The sequence below is a fragment of the Cibotium barometz genome, chromosome 51 (assembly GCF_041138505.1).
Source record: "Cibotium barometz isolate CiBa-2024 chromosome 51, ASM4113850v1, whole genome shotgun sequence".
NCBI lineage: Eukaryota > Viridiplantae > Streptophyta > Polypodiopsida > Cyatheales > Cibotiaceae > Cibotium > Cibotium barometz.
Window position 1 is genome coordinate 3395602 of NC_141096.1, and position 17498 is coordinate 3413099.

The 17498-nt window shown below is 45.2% G+C and overlaps 2 protein-coding genes across 2 annotated transcripts in view; one reads left to right on the forward strand and one right to left on the reverse strand.

The window, feature by feature from the left end:
- LOC147609225 (Protein phosphatase 2C family protein) overlaps positions 1-13097 on the reverse strand; it is a 51298-nt gene extending 38201 nt beyond the window's left edge. Inside the window, exons 1-2 of the mRNA XM_086788059.1 lie at positions 12930-13097; positions 12417-12830 (exon numbers count right to left, since the gene is read on the reverse strand). Coding sequence (XP_086644185.1) covers positions 12417-12754 — 338 coding nt within the window. The 5' untranslated portion in view covers positions 12755-12830; positions 12930-13097. The remainder of the gene's footprint in view (positions 1-12416; positions 12831-12929) is intronic.
- Positions 2149-3634, forward strand: LOC147609227 (uncharacterized). The gene is made up of 3 exons (XM_086788058.1): positions 2149-2281; positions 2365-2686; positions 2809-3634. The coding sequence occupies exons 1-3, from the start codon at positions 2166-2168 to the stop codon at positions 3268-3270; spliced, it is 900 nt and encodes a 299-aa protein (XP_086644184.1). The 5' UTR covers positions 2149-2165; the 3' UTR covers positions 3271-3634.
- Positions 13098-17498: the final 4401 nt, after the last annotated feature.

Sequence of the window (17498 nt, forward strand, 5' to 3'; positions counted from 1 at the left end):
CATGATACGCAGCAAACCGTCAGTACCTCATGACATTATCCGAGCAGAGTTTGCTGCCCCTCCTATGATGAGAGAGGCCATATTCCAGACTATATGCCTGCTAGACAAATTCAGAGAGATGCCACAGGACAGATTGTCAAACATAGCTTTTGAGGCATCTAGATAGCTGGCTGAGGCAGGAGACAGAGGATCATGGTATGCACAGGTCACACATTGGTTCTCACAGCATGGCCTAGACATGGATCATCTACCAACATTCCAGTATGACAAGGATGCACCACATATCGGTCTCTCTCATAGTGAGAGGAACAAAGTATTGAGACGGGACCTATGGTAGCTCTATACACGAGAGACATGGATATCGCCTACACAGCCTCTTCCACCGAAGATGCTATACTACAGAGATCACTTCATCAGTATCACTGATGATGGATTTATAGAGAGCAGTGTTGCATAGAAACGCGTTTCATACACTTTTGAAACGTACGAAACGTTTCGTACAGTATGAAACGCGTTTCATACATCATGCAGTTTTTAAAAACCTTAAAAAACGTTTTCTTTCCTGGATTCGTACGGCGCATATTATCACGCTTCCCAGTGGCCGCCGCATGTGAGTTCGCCGATTTGCGTGCCATCCTTCTTGTCCTTCCATCGCTTCTGTCGACCCCCTGCTCATTGGTGTCCTTGGGCCTTGTGGAGGTCTTCCAAAGGGGTAATGTCCTGTTTTGCTTTAAGTTGGTTTTCTCTGCACAACTCACAAAACAGCACACTTTTTTCTCTTCCATCAATATTTATGGCATATCTTCCACAGTCCACCCTTGCTCTATTGAGATTAGTTTATGTTATGTGTCGCACTTGCAGGGCCAACAATCTGCATTTATCCTCGTCTTGTAGGATGCCTTGAACAGGTGATTCTCTTTGGAACAATGTCACCTTCGAGTCTAGATATGGTGGCTCAGGCTCCGGAAAGTGGAAATGCAACTTTTGTGCTAATAAGCACCATGGCAGTGTCACCAGGTTGAAGGCACATTTCTCACAAACAAAGGGTTTCGGCATTGGGCCATGTAAGCATGTGCCACAAGAAATCTATGATAGCCTCAAGGCTTGGAAGGCCATGCAGCTAGGTATCCCCCTTGAGGATATCCCCAATCTGGGAGAGCCTGAAGCACGTCAAAGTGTCTCCAAGAGGACTCGCAGTATCAAAGAGGAAGATATCAGTGTCGGCACCTCGAGCCAAAAGAACTAGTCTTCCAGTGTTCAAGAAAGGACATGTACAGGCAGGGATGCAAAAGGCTGCCATGAAAGAGGCAACGAGGGAGTTGATGAAGTTGTTTATTCAATGTGGATTATCCTTCCACATTGTCAGGACTCCTCGATGGAAGAAGGCAATGAGAGCTATCTCCCGCATTGGGTGTGAGTGGGATGGCCCCTCCTACGAGACATTGCGCACTACTGAGCTTCGCAAGGAGCAACTGGCTGTGGAGATGGAGATGGAGCCTCTCAAGGCCACTTGGGCAAAGTATGGTTGTACTTTGCTTTGTGATGGATGGACAGATGCGCGGAAGAGAAATGTGTACAACATTCTTGTGTCCTCCTGCAAAGGCACAATGTTCATTCGTGCCATAGATGCATCGGTGCCAGGGATAGTGGTTACAGGGGAGTTCATTATGTCCCACATGCGCCAGGCAATCAATGAAATTGGGCCTGATAACATTGTGCAGGTGATCACGGACAATGGGTCCAATTGTGTATCCATGGGCAGGATGTTAGAAGAGGAGTTCCCCAAGATTGTGTGGACACCTTGTGCAGCACACAGCCTTGACTTGATGATTGAGGATGTGGGAAAGCTTGATTGGGTGAGCCATGTATTTTCAGCTGCATCTACCATGGTGAACTTTGTCACAAAGAGGCCAAAGGTTTTGAGCATGTACAGGGCCAATAGTGATCTTGAGCTTCTAAAGCCCTCCAAAACTCGGTTTGCATATATGTTTATTGTGGTGGAGAGACTAGTGAGAGTGCGACATGGCTTATTACGCACTGTTGTGTGTCATGAATGGACAGCATGGGAGGACAAGGATGAGCCCAAGTCTATAGCATTCTCTCGTATGGTCATGAGAGATACTTGGTGGTAGGATGCAGAGGGACTTGTGAAGGCACTTCAGCCCATGTATAGTGTCCTTCGGCTCACAGACATGGAGGGAAGTACCATTGGGCTGCTTTATGAGTTCATGGACAGAATTGGTGAAGCTCTCAATGATTTCACTACCTTGTCGCGTGACAGGTGCTCACCCTTGGGCTTTAACTTTAGTCTTTGAGTTATTTTATAAATCTTGATCTCTTATGTGTGTCACATGTTACATGCAGAGTTCAAGATATTAAGGAGATCTGGAATCGGCGTTGGGATTGGTTTCATAGGCCAATCCATGCTGTTGCTCACATTTTGCATCCCCTTTGGAGGAATGAGGAGCAATACCTCAATGAGGAGCTAGAGTCAGGATGGATCGAGTACATTACCAAGTTGGTGGGAGTGGGAGGTGATATACAGCTGATGAGAAAGCTCGAGGATGAGCTTCTCATTTACCGCAACGGTAGCCATATGTTTGGGCGAGCTACTGCATTGCTCAGGGAGACACAGTTGGAGCTAGTGTCTTGGTGGGAGAAATACGGTATTGGGACACCCAACTTGGTAAGGTTTCTTGATTCTTGAATCTTGTATCTTTGTCTCGTGAGTCCTATTCTTTCAAAATCTACATTCAAATGCTACTCTCTTTTTGACTCTAACTTAACATTCTTTTTTGTGCAATGTAGAGACGGATTGCACTGAGAGTTCTCTCCCAGGATTGCAGTTCAGGGCCTTGTGAGAGAAACTGGAGTACATGGGCTCTTTTTCACATGAAAAAGAGAAATAGACTGTCCTCAGCACAATTGGAGAGGCTTGTCTTTTGTCATTGCAATCTCCGATTGCTAGAACAAAAGGGTCATCCCATTGAGCCTCGCCAAGTGAATCCAGATAAGATTGATATCATGAAGTGCAAGGAGATTCCCTACATTCCTCAGGAGGAGAGAGACATCTATTCTATGCTCTATGAGGAGATCATGGCTCCGGCTCGCACTACACGATCTTCTCGAGAGGCTAGTACTAGTGGTGCACCTGCACCTCTAGAGGATGAGGCCTTTGAGGACTCGGCTACCGGCAGTGACCTTGAGAGTGAGGCTGCAGAGGCAGAAGATGCAGATGAGGATGAGCATGAGGATGCAGATAGTAGCTAGCAGCTGCCAGTATCATTTTATTTGGACATGTTATTTAGTTTGAACTTTGGACATGTTATTTATTTTGATCTTGGATTTTGAGTCATGAATCATCACCCACGTGGTGATGCTTTTGATTTTTGTTTAGTCATCAGTGATCACCCACGTGATTTGTGATATCATCATATCTTACATGTATTCTGTTTTTATTGAAATGAATTCAATGTGGTCTCTTATAAGTTATGTCAATAGTTTTTTCTTTTGTATATTTCAAGTAAAAAATATACATGTTTTTTCTGTTTTGTATGAAACCTTTTTTTACCCGTTTCTTACCTTTTATGAAACGTTTCAAAACGTATGAAACCCGTTTCATACCTGCCGTTTCTGAAACGCCTGGCAACTATGATAGAGAGGCCTAGATACATGGAGGGCTTTTTACCACACGGCTCTTGAGTAGCTATTGGTCAGCTTAAAGTCTCATCACATCAATTGGAGATCGAGAATGGCAGAGCAGCACGGATCCCCCGAGAGGAGAGGGTATGCAGATTGTGCAGAGAGGAGGTGGAGAGTGAGGAGCATTATGTATGCAAATGCAGAGCATATACAGCCATCAGAGAGAGATATCCCATTTTATTCAGAGAGCCACATTCCCTACGCCAGCTCTTTGGGGCAACAGACCAGCGCATACTGGGGAGATTCATTCTAGACATACAGCGTCACAGCGAGACATCATTACAGGCTCAGACAGCTCCAGAGGGGGGACGACAGACACAGATTACTACATTTTTTCACAGATCCACCCCACTCCCAGCCCCTACACAGCAAGGAATTACTCTCCAAAGAGCCAAAGCCCAGAGGCGACAGAGGACACCTGGCTTTCGAACACCACACCTATACCAAAGAGAGATGACAGAGATCAGAGCTCAGTTTCACAGAGAGGGTGCGGAGCGACTGGCTCGCTTCAAAGCAGACCCAAGCATGTTCTTGAGGGAGCTGTGGACACCCCCTTCATTGATGTATACCATTTTATACCCCCCAGTATGGTACAGGATGGAGCTAGCTAGGTTGCATATCATGATTGTATACTCCATGCATATAGCTTTGCATTCTCCTAGTAGTAGAGCTCCATCCCCTCCTCCACTCATTGTACTTATTGCACACCCAGATTCAGCTTTTTAGTTCAGTACTTTTTCATTTTGTTGGGATGACAGAGGATACCCCACACAGGTACACTGATTTGTCTCATGGGCCGAGTTCGGTCTTTTGGAAGACGTTAATAAAATCTCTCTCTCTCTCTCTCTCTCTCTCTCTCTCTCTCTCTCTCTCTCTCTCTCTCTCTCTCTCTCTCTCTCCAGTATGGTACAGGATGGAGCTAGCTAGGTTGCGTATCATGATTGTATACTCCATGCATATAGCTTTGCATTCTCCTAGTAGTAGAGCTCCATCCCCTCCACCACTCATTGTACTTATTGCACACCCAGATTCAGCTTTTTAGTTTAGTACTTTTTCATTTTGTTGTGATGACAGAGGATACCCCATACAAGTACACCGATTTGTCTCATAGGCCGAGTTCGGTCTTTTGGAAGACGTTAATAAAATCTTTCTTTCTTTCTTTCTTTCTCTCTCTCTCTCTCTATATATATATATATATATATTATGGTACTGGTTGGAGCTAGACAGATCTGCATTGCATTCTTGTATACCCTACGAATATAGGTTGCATACTGAGCCTTTAGCAGTAGTGCTCCATCCATCACACCCCCCCACTAGCTCAGTACTTTCATAGTTTATTTCATGTTTATTTTGTCCTTTCTTTCTGGACATCCAAAGGACATTGACAGTTGTACATTGATTTGTCTCATAGGTCGAGTTCGGCCTCTAGTAGATGTTAATACCGCTTTCTTTCTTTCTCTAGTACATCAGGAGGAGTACGTGGCTTTGGAAGGGTAGCTGTCCTTTTTAGATCCCATCTCCGACAGATTCTCAGCATCATCCGGCAGGACGAGGATGCACGGTATCTTTGGGTGCGGCTACAGCTTAGCAGTGACAGAGTCATCCACATTGTTGTGTGTTATTTTGCACCACGCCACTCCCCTTACGCCGCACAGCATGGCCAGTCACCTTACTTACCATTATATGGGGATATCAAGGAGTTCTCACAGCTAGGGGAAGTCCTCCTGCTCGGGGATTTTAACGCGAGGGTGGGAAGTCAGCAGGTCCCACTACTCGATCTAGACGACCCTATCAAACTACAGAAGCTGGACATCACTGACACAAGGCTGCAATGATCATCACAGGACCGTGAGGAGGTCACAGTGTATGGGAGATATTTCTTAGAGCTCGGAGCTGCACATGGTCTCATTATCTATAACGGGATGTCCCGATGGCCCTCCTCTGGAGCCCTCACCTCCTTCCCTCACTCAGGAGGTACTGGCACCGTGGACTACCTTATGGGATCTCCGGCTTTGGCACACCTTCTCCCCGACTTCTCCATCCCGCCAGCCCTTTTGAAGCTGACCATGCCTACCTCTCTTTCACTCTTACCTACACACCACCCATCCCTCCACCACCACCCCCCATCTCACATTACACTCAGGTCCTTTTTGATCAAGAGCTTGACCTTGTTTACTCCAGCCACATCTACCGCCAACTCCAGGATGTGGAACGTACTGTCCCCCTATCCACCCTCACATCACAGCTCACCACCATTCTCCACACATCCGCCACCGCTTCTTTCATTTGCACACGGCGGTCTACCGCCAAGCCACCTTGCGGTTCCATGCCCCATAACTATTGGTATGATGACAAATACCAGGCGACACGCTCTCGTCTTAAGCATGAGGTACCGATTGGGCAAATCACGAAGCGCCAAGCGCAACGGATTTCTCAACGGCTCACCCAACGCAAGAAACGGGAGTTCTTTGCTCGGAAATAGAATGAGTTATACCGACTTTTCTTAGGGCCGAACTACAAAGAGGCCTGGAGGAAACTCCGAGAACATCGTCCTCCCACACCTATCACTTGCCCGGACACATGGCACTCCTATGCACGCTCCCTCTATCATATCCCCCATCAGCCACCCCTACCCCCACCTGGCACCACCAAATCCCCGTCCCACCACCTCCACCATCTTACCTCCACCATCTTCACAAAGGGCATGGTCCTCAAGGCCATTCGTAGACTACGCAATGGGCGAGCCCAGGATCATGAGGGACTCACTGCCAAGTACATCTCGCATGCCGATGATACCATGGTGCCCCTACTAGCCTACATGTTCAATAGAGCCCTTTGTGAAGGATTTCCACCCTCTTGGTCCACCAACACCATCACCCCCATCCTCAACGTCGGAGATCCACTTGATCCTAATAATTACAGGATGATCATGATTGGCCACACATTGGCCAAACTCTATGGATAAGTGCTAGAGGCGGAGCTCAGTTCATTTGCAGAGAGCCAGGGATGGAGAGCCTCGGGACAAGGTGGCTTTCGGAGGAGCTATTCTACCCTTGACGACCACATCTTCACCCTCCGTGCCATCATCGAGGAGGGTAGAGCACAACATCAAAGAATTTACTGCTGCTTTGTGGAATTCCGCAAAGCCTTTGATATTGTACCCCAGCCCACCTCCTACACCGTCTATAGGAGATCGGAGTCCCATCTGACATGGTTTGGAGCATCATCGCCCTCTATGAGTCCGTCACCGGACGAGTGAGAGCCCTAGGAGGTACATCACATGAGATTTCCAGCACTATTGGGGTGACACAGGGCTGCCCTCTATCACCCACTCTTTTCGGCCTCTACATTGATGAGATCTCAAGCTTCATTGATGGGTTAGGTGGGGCTGGTCCCACACTGGCAAAAGCATATTGATCCCCATACTACTTTATGCAAATGACATCGTCCTCCTCTCAAACTCAGCCGAAGGGCTTCAGATACAATTGGATGCCTTACATGACTTTTGCACTCAACGGGACCTCTCTGTTAACCTTGGTAAAACCAAGGTAATGGTCTTCAATACCTCTCGCCTCTTCACATCCAGATTGAGCTTCACATATAGAAGGGATCCTGTGGAGATTGTCTCATCCTATTTCTACCTTGGTGTCACTTTCAGTGGCCCACGCTTTACCATGGTTCCCGCAGCACATGCCAGAGTGACGCGGGGATATGCAGCCTTGAGCTTACTTGAGCGGCAGTGCTTCCAGGCACACTTCCAGGAGCCCAGGACGAAGGGCTCGCTTTTTGACACCCTCGTCACACTAGCCTTGATGTATGGAGCAGCTTTCTGGGAGCTAGATTTATCCGATGAGGATTGGCAGCGAGTTGAGAGGCCCCAAGTCATGATGTTCTCCTGTATGATCCGCAACAAACCATCAATCCCACACCAGATTATCCAGGCAAAGTTTGCTGCAGCCCCAATGGTAGTGGATACACTCTTCCAGACAATCACATACCTCCATCGCATCAGTCACATGGATCCCCACAGGTACCCGAGGCTTGCCCTGGAGTCCCCCAGACAGCTAGCACTTGAGGGCCACTCTGGAGTATGGTATGCACTAGTTTCCACTTGGTTCTCAGTATATGGGCTCTGCATGGACCGCCTACCCCCCTTCAGTACAGTTTGGACTCCCCTTTTGTCCGGCTGTCTCACGAGGATACCAACCGGGTAATCCGGTTAGATCTTCTCAGCCTCTACACACATTGCACATGGATCACACCTCTGGAGCTCCCCACGAAGATGCACTCCTACAGAGATCACTTCCGGGCAGCTGGGCTACTTGAGTGTTCAAATGTCCCATGCCATGTGGATTGCGATTGGCCAGATACGGGTTTCATCCCACCGCCTCAAAGTGGAGACAAGTAGAGCTGAGCGCATCTTCAGAGCCGCGAAGCTCATTCGGAAACCCAAAGAGGAGAGGATCTGCAGACTATGCCACACAGAGGTTGAGACAGAGGAGCATTACATATGTCGTTGCCCAATATACTATGAGATCCGCGGGAGGTTTCACTGTCTATTTCGTGAGGGGTTTGGTCCACTCTCCAGGATCATTGACTTCCAGGACCAGGGTTGCCTAGGCCTCTTCTTGCTTGAGCTCCGCAGACACAGGGACACCTTCTTGAGAGAGTTTCGGTCCCAGCCATCTCAGGCCCTCCCTCGCCAGCCAACCATCACCAGTTTCTTCCGGACCCAGGAGGTGGGGGACACCGACATAGTGGATCTTGTGGACCCTCCACGAGCTGCTCTGGACCTACCTCACCCGAGAGGAGTTACCTCGGACCGAGCCTCTGCACTCCAACGTGCCCGACGCCCTCGGCCCCCCCGTCGGCCACGATCACCTCATCAACTCCAGATCCAGGACATGCTCCACCGCCATCGAGCTACCTTTCCACGTGACATAGCTGAGGGAGACCTCTCGGCCATACTCATTAGCCCCATGCTTGATATTTTGGAGAGTGGTATACCATCTACTCAGAGCTAATGTTGCTCTCATGTTTCTATGTTCTTAGTATTCCATGATGAGTTTCCATGGACAGTTTTGTATCACCCCACTGAGATAGCTATGTTTATGTTTTTTTTTTTGTTTTTTTTTTCATTTCATTATGAGATATGCCATGGACATTATTGTATCACTTTGGTCTCATAGGCCCATTGGGTCTTTAGTAGACACTTAATATATCTTTCTTTCTTTCTTTCTCTCTGCTATGTGTTATTTTGCACCATGCCACTCCCCTTACGCCACACAGCATGGCCAGTCACCGTACTTACCATTATATGAGGATATCATTGAGTTGTCACATTTGGGGAAAGTCCTCCTGCTCGAGGATTTCAACGCCAGGACAAGAAGTCAACAGGTCCCACTACTCGATCTAGACGACCCTATTAGACTACAAGAGCTGGACATCACTGACACAAGGCTGCAGCATCATCACAGGACCATGAGGAGGTCACAGTGTACGGGAAATATTTCTTAGAGCTAGGAGCTGCACATGGTCACGTTATCTATAACGGGATGTCCCGATGGCCCTCCTCCGGCGCCCTCACCTCCTTCCCTCGCACAAGAGGTACTAGCACTATGGACTACCTTGTGGGATCTCCGGCTTTGGCACACCTTATCCCCGACTTCTCCATTCCACCACCCCCTTTTGAAACTGACCATGCCTACCTCTCTTTCACTCTTACCTGCACACCACCCGTCCCTCCACCACCCCCCCCCCATCTCACATTACACTCGGGTCCTCTTTGATCACAAGCTTGACCTTGTTTACTCCAACCACATCTACCGCCAACTCCAGGATGTGGAACCTATTGTCCCCCTATCCACCCTCACAACACAACTCACCACCATACTCCACACATCCGCCACAGCTTCTTTCATATGCACGTGGCGGTCTACTGCCAAGCCACCTTGTGGTTCCATGCCCCAAAACTGTTGGCATGATGACGAATGTTGGGCCACACGCTCCCGTCTTAAGCATGAGGTACGGATTGGGCAAATCACGAAGCGCCAAGCGTAACGGATTTCTCAACGACTCACCCAATGCAAGAAACGAGAGTTCTATGCTCGGAAAGAGGATGAGTCATACCGACTTTTCTTAGGGCCGAACCGCAAAGAGGCACGGAGGGCGGAGACAATAGAGATTTTCTACCGTGCATCACGAGCACAGATCAATTGGCACAAGTCGTGTGGTTTTTGGGTAGGCTCAACGCCCACCCCGACTTGGCGACCAGTTGAGGCTTTCCAGTGGATCTTGAGGGGCACTCCAGTCCGATACCTCCGCTGCCAGGTTGGCATTGATCTCTCTCCCAAGCAGCAGCTCGCTCCGCTTCTTCTGAGTATTCAGAAGAAGCTTCTATATTGGAGCTCGGCGAGGCTATCCCTTGTAGGCAGAGTGGTGGTGGCGAACCACGTAATGCTTGCCATCATGTGGTACATCACCTCATGCTGGGTCTTTTCTTGGGCTTGTATTGGCCAGGTACAACGTTTGATCCGAAACTTCTTGTGCCGGAAGTGATGGGAGGCCAGCCAGGGCCAAGGTGGCACGGAGAGTGATCATTCAGCCACGTAGCAGAGGGGGGCTAGGTCTCATTGATCCAGCTATACAGAGCCGTGCCTTGTTGGGCAAGTTGATTGTCAGAGGACTCCAACCCGGTGGTGAGCCTTGGAAGGATTTCCGCTTACTTCAATCTACAGCTTTCCCTTGGCTCAAGAGCTATTTCTTGGAGCAACAAGAGGCAACCAACTATTGCCTTGTCTTCTACTGAGACAGAGTATCGGGCTGATTGCGAGGTGGTGTGGCTGCGAAGGTTACTTGGCAAGATTGGGTTTCCACATAAGGAACCCATGGTCATCCAGTGTGAACCAAAGCTGTATAGCTATTGCTCGGAACCCGGTCTTCCATGCCCGGACCAAGCACATAGAGATACAATATCACTTTGTTCGTGAGAAGATTTTGGCTGGTGACATCTTGCTTATCTTTTGTTCGACAGAGGACAACGCGGCGGACCTCTTCACGATCTACCTCAGCAGATAATCCATCAGCAGTCCAGCTCCTTGGAATTGGTTCCACATCTAGGAGCTGAGAGGGGGTGTTAGTAGTCATTTCCTGTCTGTACCATATTACTCAGTGGGGAGTGAGTGCCTTTGTTGAGGGTGTGCCCGCCCGGTTAGGAGTTTCTTCATTTTTCCTCATTGTCCATATATTTCCCAGTTTTTTGCTAGTCATGGGGGGGGGACCCTATGAGGTGACTTACTCATCTTGTTGGCCGACCTGTTATGTGTTGGCCGACTGGAGTCGCTGCTGGCCGACTGAATAATATCCAGTCGTGGGCTGGGGTTGTCGGCCTGTTTTGCAGTGGCCGACCAGCAGCCCAGGGTGGTATATATACCACCCTCACTTCTTCTTGTACCGGTTTCTAGTGTATATAGTAGAGATTATACCACCTTCTCCTCTCTTTCATTTCCGTACTTCTACTCTCAGTACTTTGTCTCATTTCCGCTGCCCATTTTTGACAGGATCTACTCAAGAAAAAAAAAATGTGAAATTTTTTGAAATTTTTTTTCCAAAACGTCACTAGCCTAGAGGTTTCAAGGTTTTTTAGAAACATTTTGCTTCGAAACATTTCAGAGGTTTCGAAACGACGAAACACGTTTTTTGTGACTATGGGCCTGCAATCTTGCTCTCCTATGAGAACAAACCTATCTTGTTGTTCCTACAAAGAACCATCCCATCCTTTTTTACTTATGAAGACAAGCCCATCTTGCTCTTCCTGCAAAAACACAAGCCTATGTTAAGATCATGAGGTGAATTTCAGCTGAGAACAGCGAGGCACAACCTTGGAAAGAGCATGACTGCAAATATAAATGCAAAAAACATACACGCTTGTCAAATTCACATGCCATAGGCACATGACACATAGCACATGACATGCAGCATGAACCGGTCTATTCCTCTCTGCAGATCCAAAAAAGGTACATTTGAAGTTGCAGATAGCAAAGTGCGCGATATTGAAGGTCATGGTACCATTCGCATAAAGACCAAGCAGGATTAAAGATCAAATAGGTGTAAGACTTGTCCATGGGTTACAGAGAGATTTGCCAACAGATTATGCAAGTTTCTCTTCACTCAATTTAGAGGCACAATCACAAAGCACACCAAGAATGGAGGCTTGTGCACGCCCTGGTGTAGAACAAGAGTCAACGAAGTAGTTGCATAGGAGAATGAGCAACATCAACCCAAAAAGCTAATTGTGCTTGGGTGAATTGGAAGATATGCACACCCCAATCCTTTCAAGTTGTTGCATCCATCTAGCATCCTGACACTACAACACGTTTTATTTTTTTCTCAAACCAACCAAATTGTATCTGTGAAATTAAAGAGATACATCATACATATGATGTATGATGTATCTCTTTAATTTCACAGATACACAATAGATACATAGGATTTATCGCTTTAATTTCACAGATACAAGTAATTAAAGAGATACATATGATGTAGAATACAAGCTGTGACAATGCTAGGCTTATTGACCTCCTACACATACGACTAGTTTTTAAACCTACTATCAAACAAAAGGCTGATGAAGGCTAGCACTAAAAGTAAGGCCAATCAAAAAGTCCATCTTAAATGTCAATAGAGTAAAAGAGGATTCAAAGTTAAACCATCACCTTAACTTTCCAGGTTGTCCAAGACTAGCATCCGGAAGGACCACCCATGCATCTTCCATTGTGTGCCGCAAACCCTTGTCCTCTGCAGCATCAGCCTCGACTGCCACCCATGCATCTCCTCGTGTAGGCCGCAAACCCTGGTTCTCTGCAGAACCAACCTCCCCTGAGATATTCAATGCATTGGCACCATTCCCAAGCAATAGTGACTCGGGCCTTTTCTCCTCTGCAGCTATGTCATTGGAAGATCCATTTGTATGTCCATCGGCATCTTTACTTGGACTGTCCAAGCTTGTCTCTGAGCCCTTATCAATCTTGATGCGTTTTGCTGATGACTCCATCTCTTCAACAGGAGCATAAACCTCTAATTTTGAAGCTCTTAGACATGTACTAGAATTCTTGGCTACTGTGCATGACCTAGGTCATTTGCATTAGCATCCATAGCCTCAAACTCCAATGTTAGACATCTCGCATAACTTAAAACGCTTGTCCTATTTTGGGTGGGAGCGGTGTTACCTTGCATGAGCAGGAGAACTCACTTCTGCAGTCAGAACACGTGTGCGCGTCTCCGTGAGCGTGCGTGCGTGCGTGCGGACGCACTTAGTTTTACACGGTGAAATTTGAAGAGTGAGACGTGATTTTAGATTGTCGATGGGCACGTTATGGGACAGCTTTGTAAAGCAATGGTGGAAATGTCATGATGCTTGATCGTATGGTGCAACTTGAATCTAGGGACATTGCCTGCTTGAATCTAAGGAAGTTCATTGACACATTATGGGACAGTTCATTTGCCACACCCACTCCTTAGAAACTGAGTAGAGATTTCTTGATTTCATAATGTGACTTGTGGTTGAGCCTTGGGAAGCGGACTCCTAAGTACTACCCTTTCGAGAAATTGAGTTGCCCCCCTCACCCCCCAATACAAAAATGTTGTCCATTTCTGTGCTAGAGTCACTCTCACTGGTGTGAATTGGTGACCACGCACAAAATTAGATTTGTTAGGACCTCTTGTGAGCACTTCATGAGTTGCAGTACTAAGACTTGTTGTGGCATTTTGCAATGCATGCTTTGCACATTAGGACTTATGCATGTTTTTTGTTTTAGAAACAACAAGAAAACAAGCAGCCTCAAATTCAAGATGCTATAGCATTAGAAGTGAAAAACCAGCTTCTCTTCAATCTTCTTTGAGCTTCTCTTCTCTTTTCTCATCTCATGACATCCACGCTCAAACAGTGTGGTGTGAAATGGTGCAAGCTGTAATATCTTTAATTGAAAGCTTTGTGTCATTAACAAACATCATACATCCGATTGCTAGGTGTTTAAGTGCAATGGCTATTTTTATTTCATATCTTACTTCATCTTCTTCTCTTTGTTATGTATGTACTACTAATATCTTGTTTGTTTGCTACAGAAGATAGAAAACCTTGCATTGTACTCCCCTTCTCATTCGAATGTTTTTTCATCCTCTTTTCATTACATAGGGTGCGAATGTTGCAGAAAGGCAAGCTTTAACATTGGTGGAGACAATGTTGAACCAATAAATCTTACTTCATCTTCATCTCTTTGTTAAGTATGTACCTACTAATATTTGTAAGAGAATGCAACGTGAGATGTATATAAGAATATAGACAATATTCTTTGTTTGTAAGAATATGTATATAAGAATATAAGATCGTCTATATTATTTGTTATAAGAATATAGACAATCTTCGTCTCGTTATTATGTACTAATATCGTATTTACTTGCTATAGAATATAGACAATCTTATCATGTACTCCCCTTCTCCTCCCAATGGTTTTTCTTCCTCTTTTCATTACAGAGGGTGCACATCTGAGGGTGCACATCTGGTGGAGAGGCATGCTTTAACATTGGTGGAGATAATGTTGAACCCAACAAATCTTATTTTATCATCTTCTACTAATATCTGTAAGAGGATAGATGTATATAAGAGAACACTCACAAGAAGTAGGATCTTTCACAGCACAAAACTTTAAAGCTCAAATTGCACAATAACAAAGATAGAGTAGAATTACTACATTGCTATATTATTGAGGTGTTAATAGATAGAAAAATCCCCACAACCGTGTGCTCCTATGAAGGGAACTTCGATGGCTAAACTAGTACTACGATGAAGGTGGTACAATAGATGGCAAAGCCCCACACCCATTCAATGGCTAAACTAGAACTACTAAGAGGGAGGTTATATGCTAGTAGAAGGGGATGGCAATGTGATTGAAAAACTATGTGGAGAAGGGATTGGATGTGTATCTATATAGGCCTATATACATGCGGTAACTATAACATAACCACGTAGGTCCACGGTCATAATCGATGCCATTGCCTACAATCTAGACTTGGCCCATAAAGATAAACTAGAAACTTCTATGTAGTTTCCCCACTTCCCATGACCATGCGAGCTCATCTTGGGCCCTATTCAGGCCACCCCATAATGTCAAGATAGGGTGTCCAAGAGAAGGATCCACCTACTCTATGTGTAAACCGTATGAGATAACGTCCAGTGTAGTATGTAGCCTATTTATTAGCAATGTGATAATGTATGACATAACATTTAGTGTAGCATGTGGCCTATTTATTGGTAACGTGCCACCTAATCCAAACCGTCACTAAACCACCTAACAAGGAAGCTGGCCTTCTAGGCACATTCCCATGTGAATATAGGGAAGCTAGGCACCTAGGCTACTACTCATAATGGATGCCATATAATAGCCGGTGCCTAGATAATACAATATGAGAATGGAGCATTGATATCCAACAATATCTTGTTTATGTGCTATAGAATATAGATATTCTTCTACCATACTACCCTTCTATGATTTTTCTTCCTCTTGTTATTACAGAGGGTGCAAACATCAAATTAAAGACCCAACTCAACAAGATTATTGGGTGGATTATTCTTGAGAAGATCATCACATCGGCGGTCATGAAGGATATGAGAGATCCACTCACGCAGAGAGTAGTGCCTTGCATTGTCCACCTGAAACTCCCATGTTGAAGATATCACCAAGGTGTACTCATACTAATAGTGAGTTCGTGCATGTGGGGGTTGCTTAACTGGTGGTTTCAATGACTCTACTCTTCTAATTTGTTTTTAGCCATGATATTCTACCACAAGAAACACTCCCACAAGATCTTGAGTGCCATCCCATCTCACGCATTGGTGGTTGCGTGATTCTACTCTTTCGATTTCTTTGTAGCCATGTGGTGCTACCACAAGAAACACACCCACAAGATCTCAAGTGATGCCCCCTCTCTTACACCCACTCTACCTACCATGACTACCCTCATTGTGTCTAGCATGGAGGCTACTTCTCTTCTATTTGGTACTCTAAAGCATGTCGGCCTTTACTATAGGAGTGACTAGGGATGAGCATGGTAGTAGAGCCATGAGAGCAATAAAAATGCATACTTGTTTCTTATGAACTTTGCATGCTTCTAAGCTTAGTAATACCTCACTAAAAAGACACATGGTATACATATGAACTACAAAAATGCATACTTGTTTCTTATGAGCTTTATATGCAGTGATACCTCGCTTATGCATTTTTTATAGGACGAAGGGATCCCACCTTAAGAAGAAGATCATGGATCCAATGAAGAGGATGGACTTAATCCTATGAAAAATAGAGCAAAGCCTCCTCTTCATGGGTAATAGGCTGAACATTTTGTACAAAACTTATTCGTCAACAATAGTGGAATTTTTTGTAGTCTTCACACTTATATTGGATTCAAGAGCCCCTAGTGGCATTTTGTAGTCTTCACACTTATATGTATTGGATTGAAGAGCCCCTAAATAATAAATTGTCATCCCTTTTGTTAATAGATGAGAATGCACGTGTAACAGTGAGTCATTTAAAAGTACAACTAAATCACCAAAACTACAACTCACTTTTGTTTTCACCAAAAAAAATTATTTTTCAAAAAAATTGCCAAAATAACCTAAAATACTTAAAAAACCACTAGATTTACAAATTTTTTGAGGGATTCACATCGCCAAATTAATAGAGTGATGTTCAAAATCAAGGGTTTTGCACACAAAAAAAACCCGTTACATTCCACTAAGGAATCATGTGACAAAAAAAAGGTGGGCATTGAGAGACCTCTTTGCCCCTTAAGACAAATCCTTTCCTTTTTTCTTCAAAATGTTCATAGTTTTCTTCCGTAGATGGCCAGATTTCTTCAAAGTGAATCCATAAACAAGGATTTCCACATCTTGCAAATCAAGTTTCCACATCCTGCAAATTGAGTTTACCAAGACGACGATGACTACCATGCGATTTCTTCCTCTTTAGCTACCTTCAAGCATCTTGGGATTATATTTTCTTCTCAGTGCATCAATTCATGTTGCATTCAACGAGCTATTCTTTTGATAAACTTTAGGGATCTTTGCTAACCAGAATGGATGGCCATTCTCATCGTCCATATAGCAAGCACAGAAACCATGTCACCCACATTGAGCTCATTTGCATTTCCTTCCCATGCTTCCTTTTCTGCTTGATGATGTTGTGTGCTCTTTCTTGTGCCAACATATGCCTCTCTTATTTCTTCATGATAGTAAATCCTTGGGAATTGCTACATCACAAGTATCACCATTTGCAAAGTTCTTAATGTTATGACTTTCATGCCACACAAATGAAACCGTCGATTGAAATGACTCATTCCTCGGGAATTATTACATCACCAGTATCACCATTTGCAAGGTTCTCAAGGTTCTTAATGCTATGAATTTCATGCCACACAAATGAAACCATTAATTGAAATGAGTCATTTTCAAGATCTGTAATAAGTTTCTCTTGCTCTGCAAAAAAACCATGCCACCACTACAATGAGCTTGCTGGGAAATACACATGTGTAGCATCCACTGTCTCCTTCATCCCAACCAAGCTTTGACAAAAATTAATTGTGCAATCAACTGGCATGCTCACCGTACTTCTCTCCTGGACCTAAACCGTTCCTTGCGTGGTTTGAGTGGTGCTTTTTCCACCAGGGCCATATAAATTTGATCTTGTGAACACACAAAGCTAGCAAGATAGGGATCAACTAATTAAGAAACTTGAAAAGAAGGA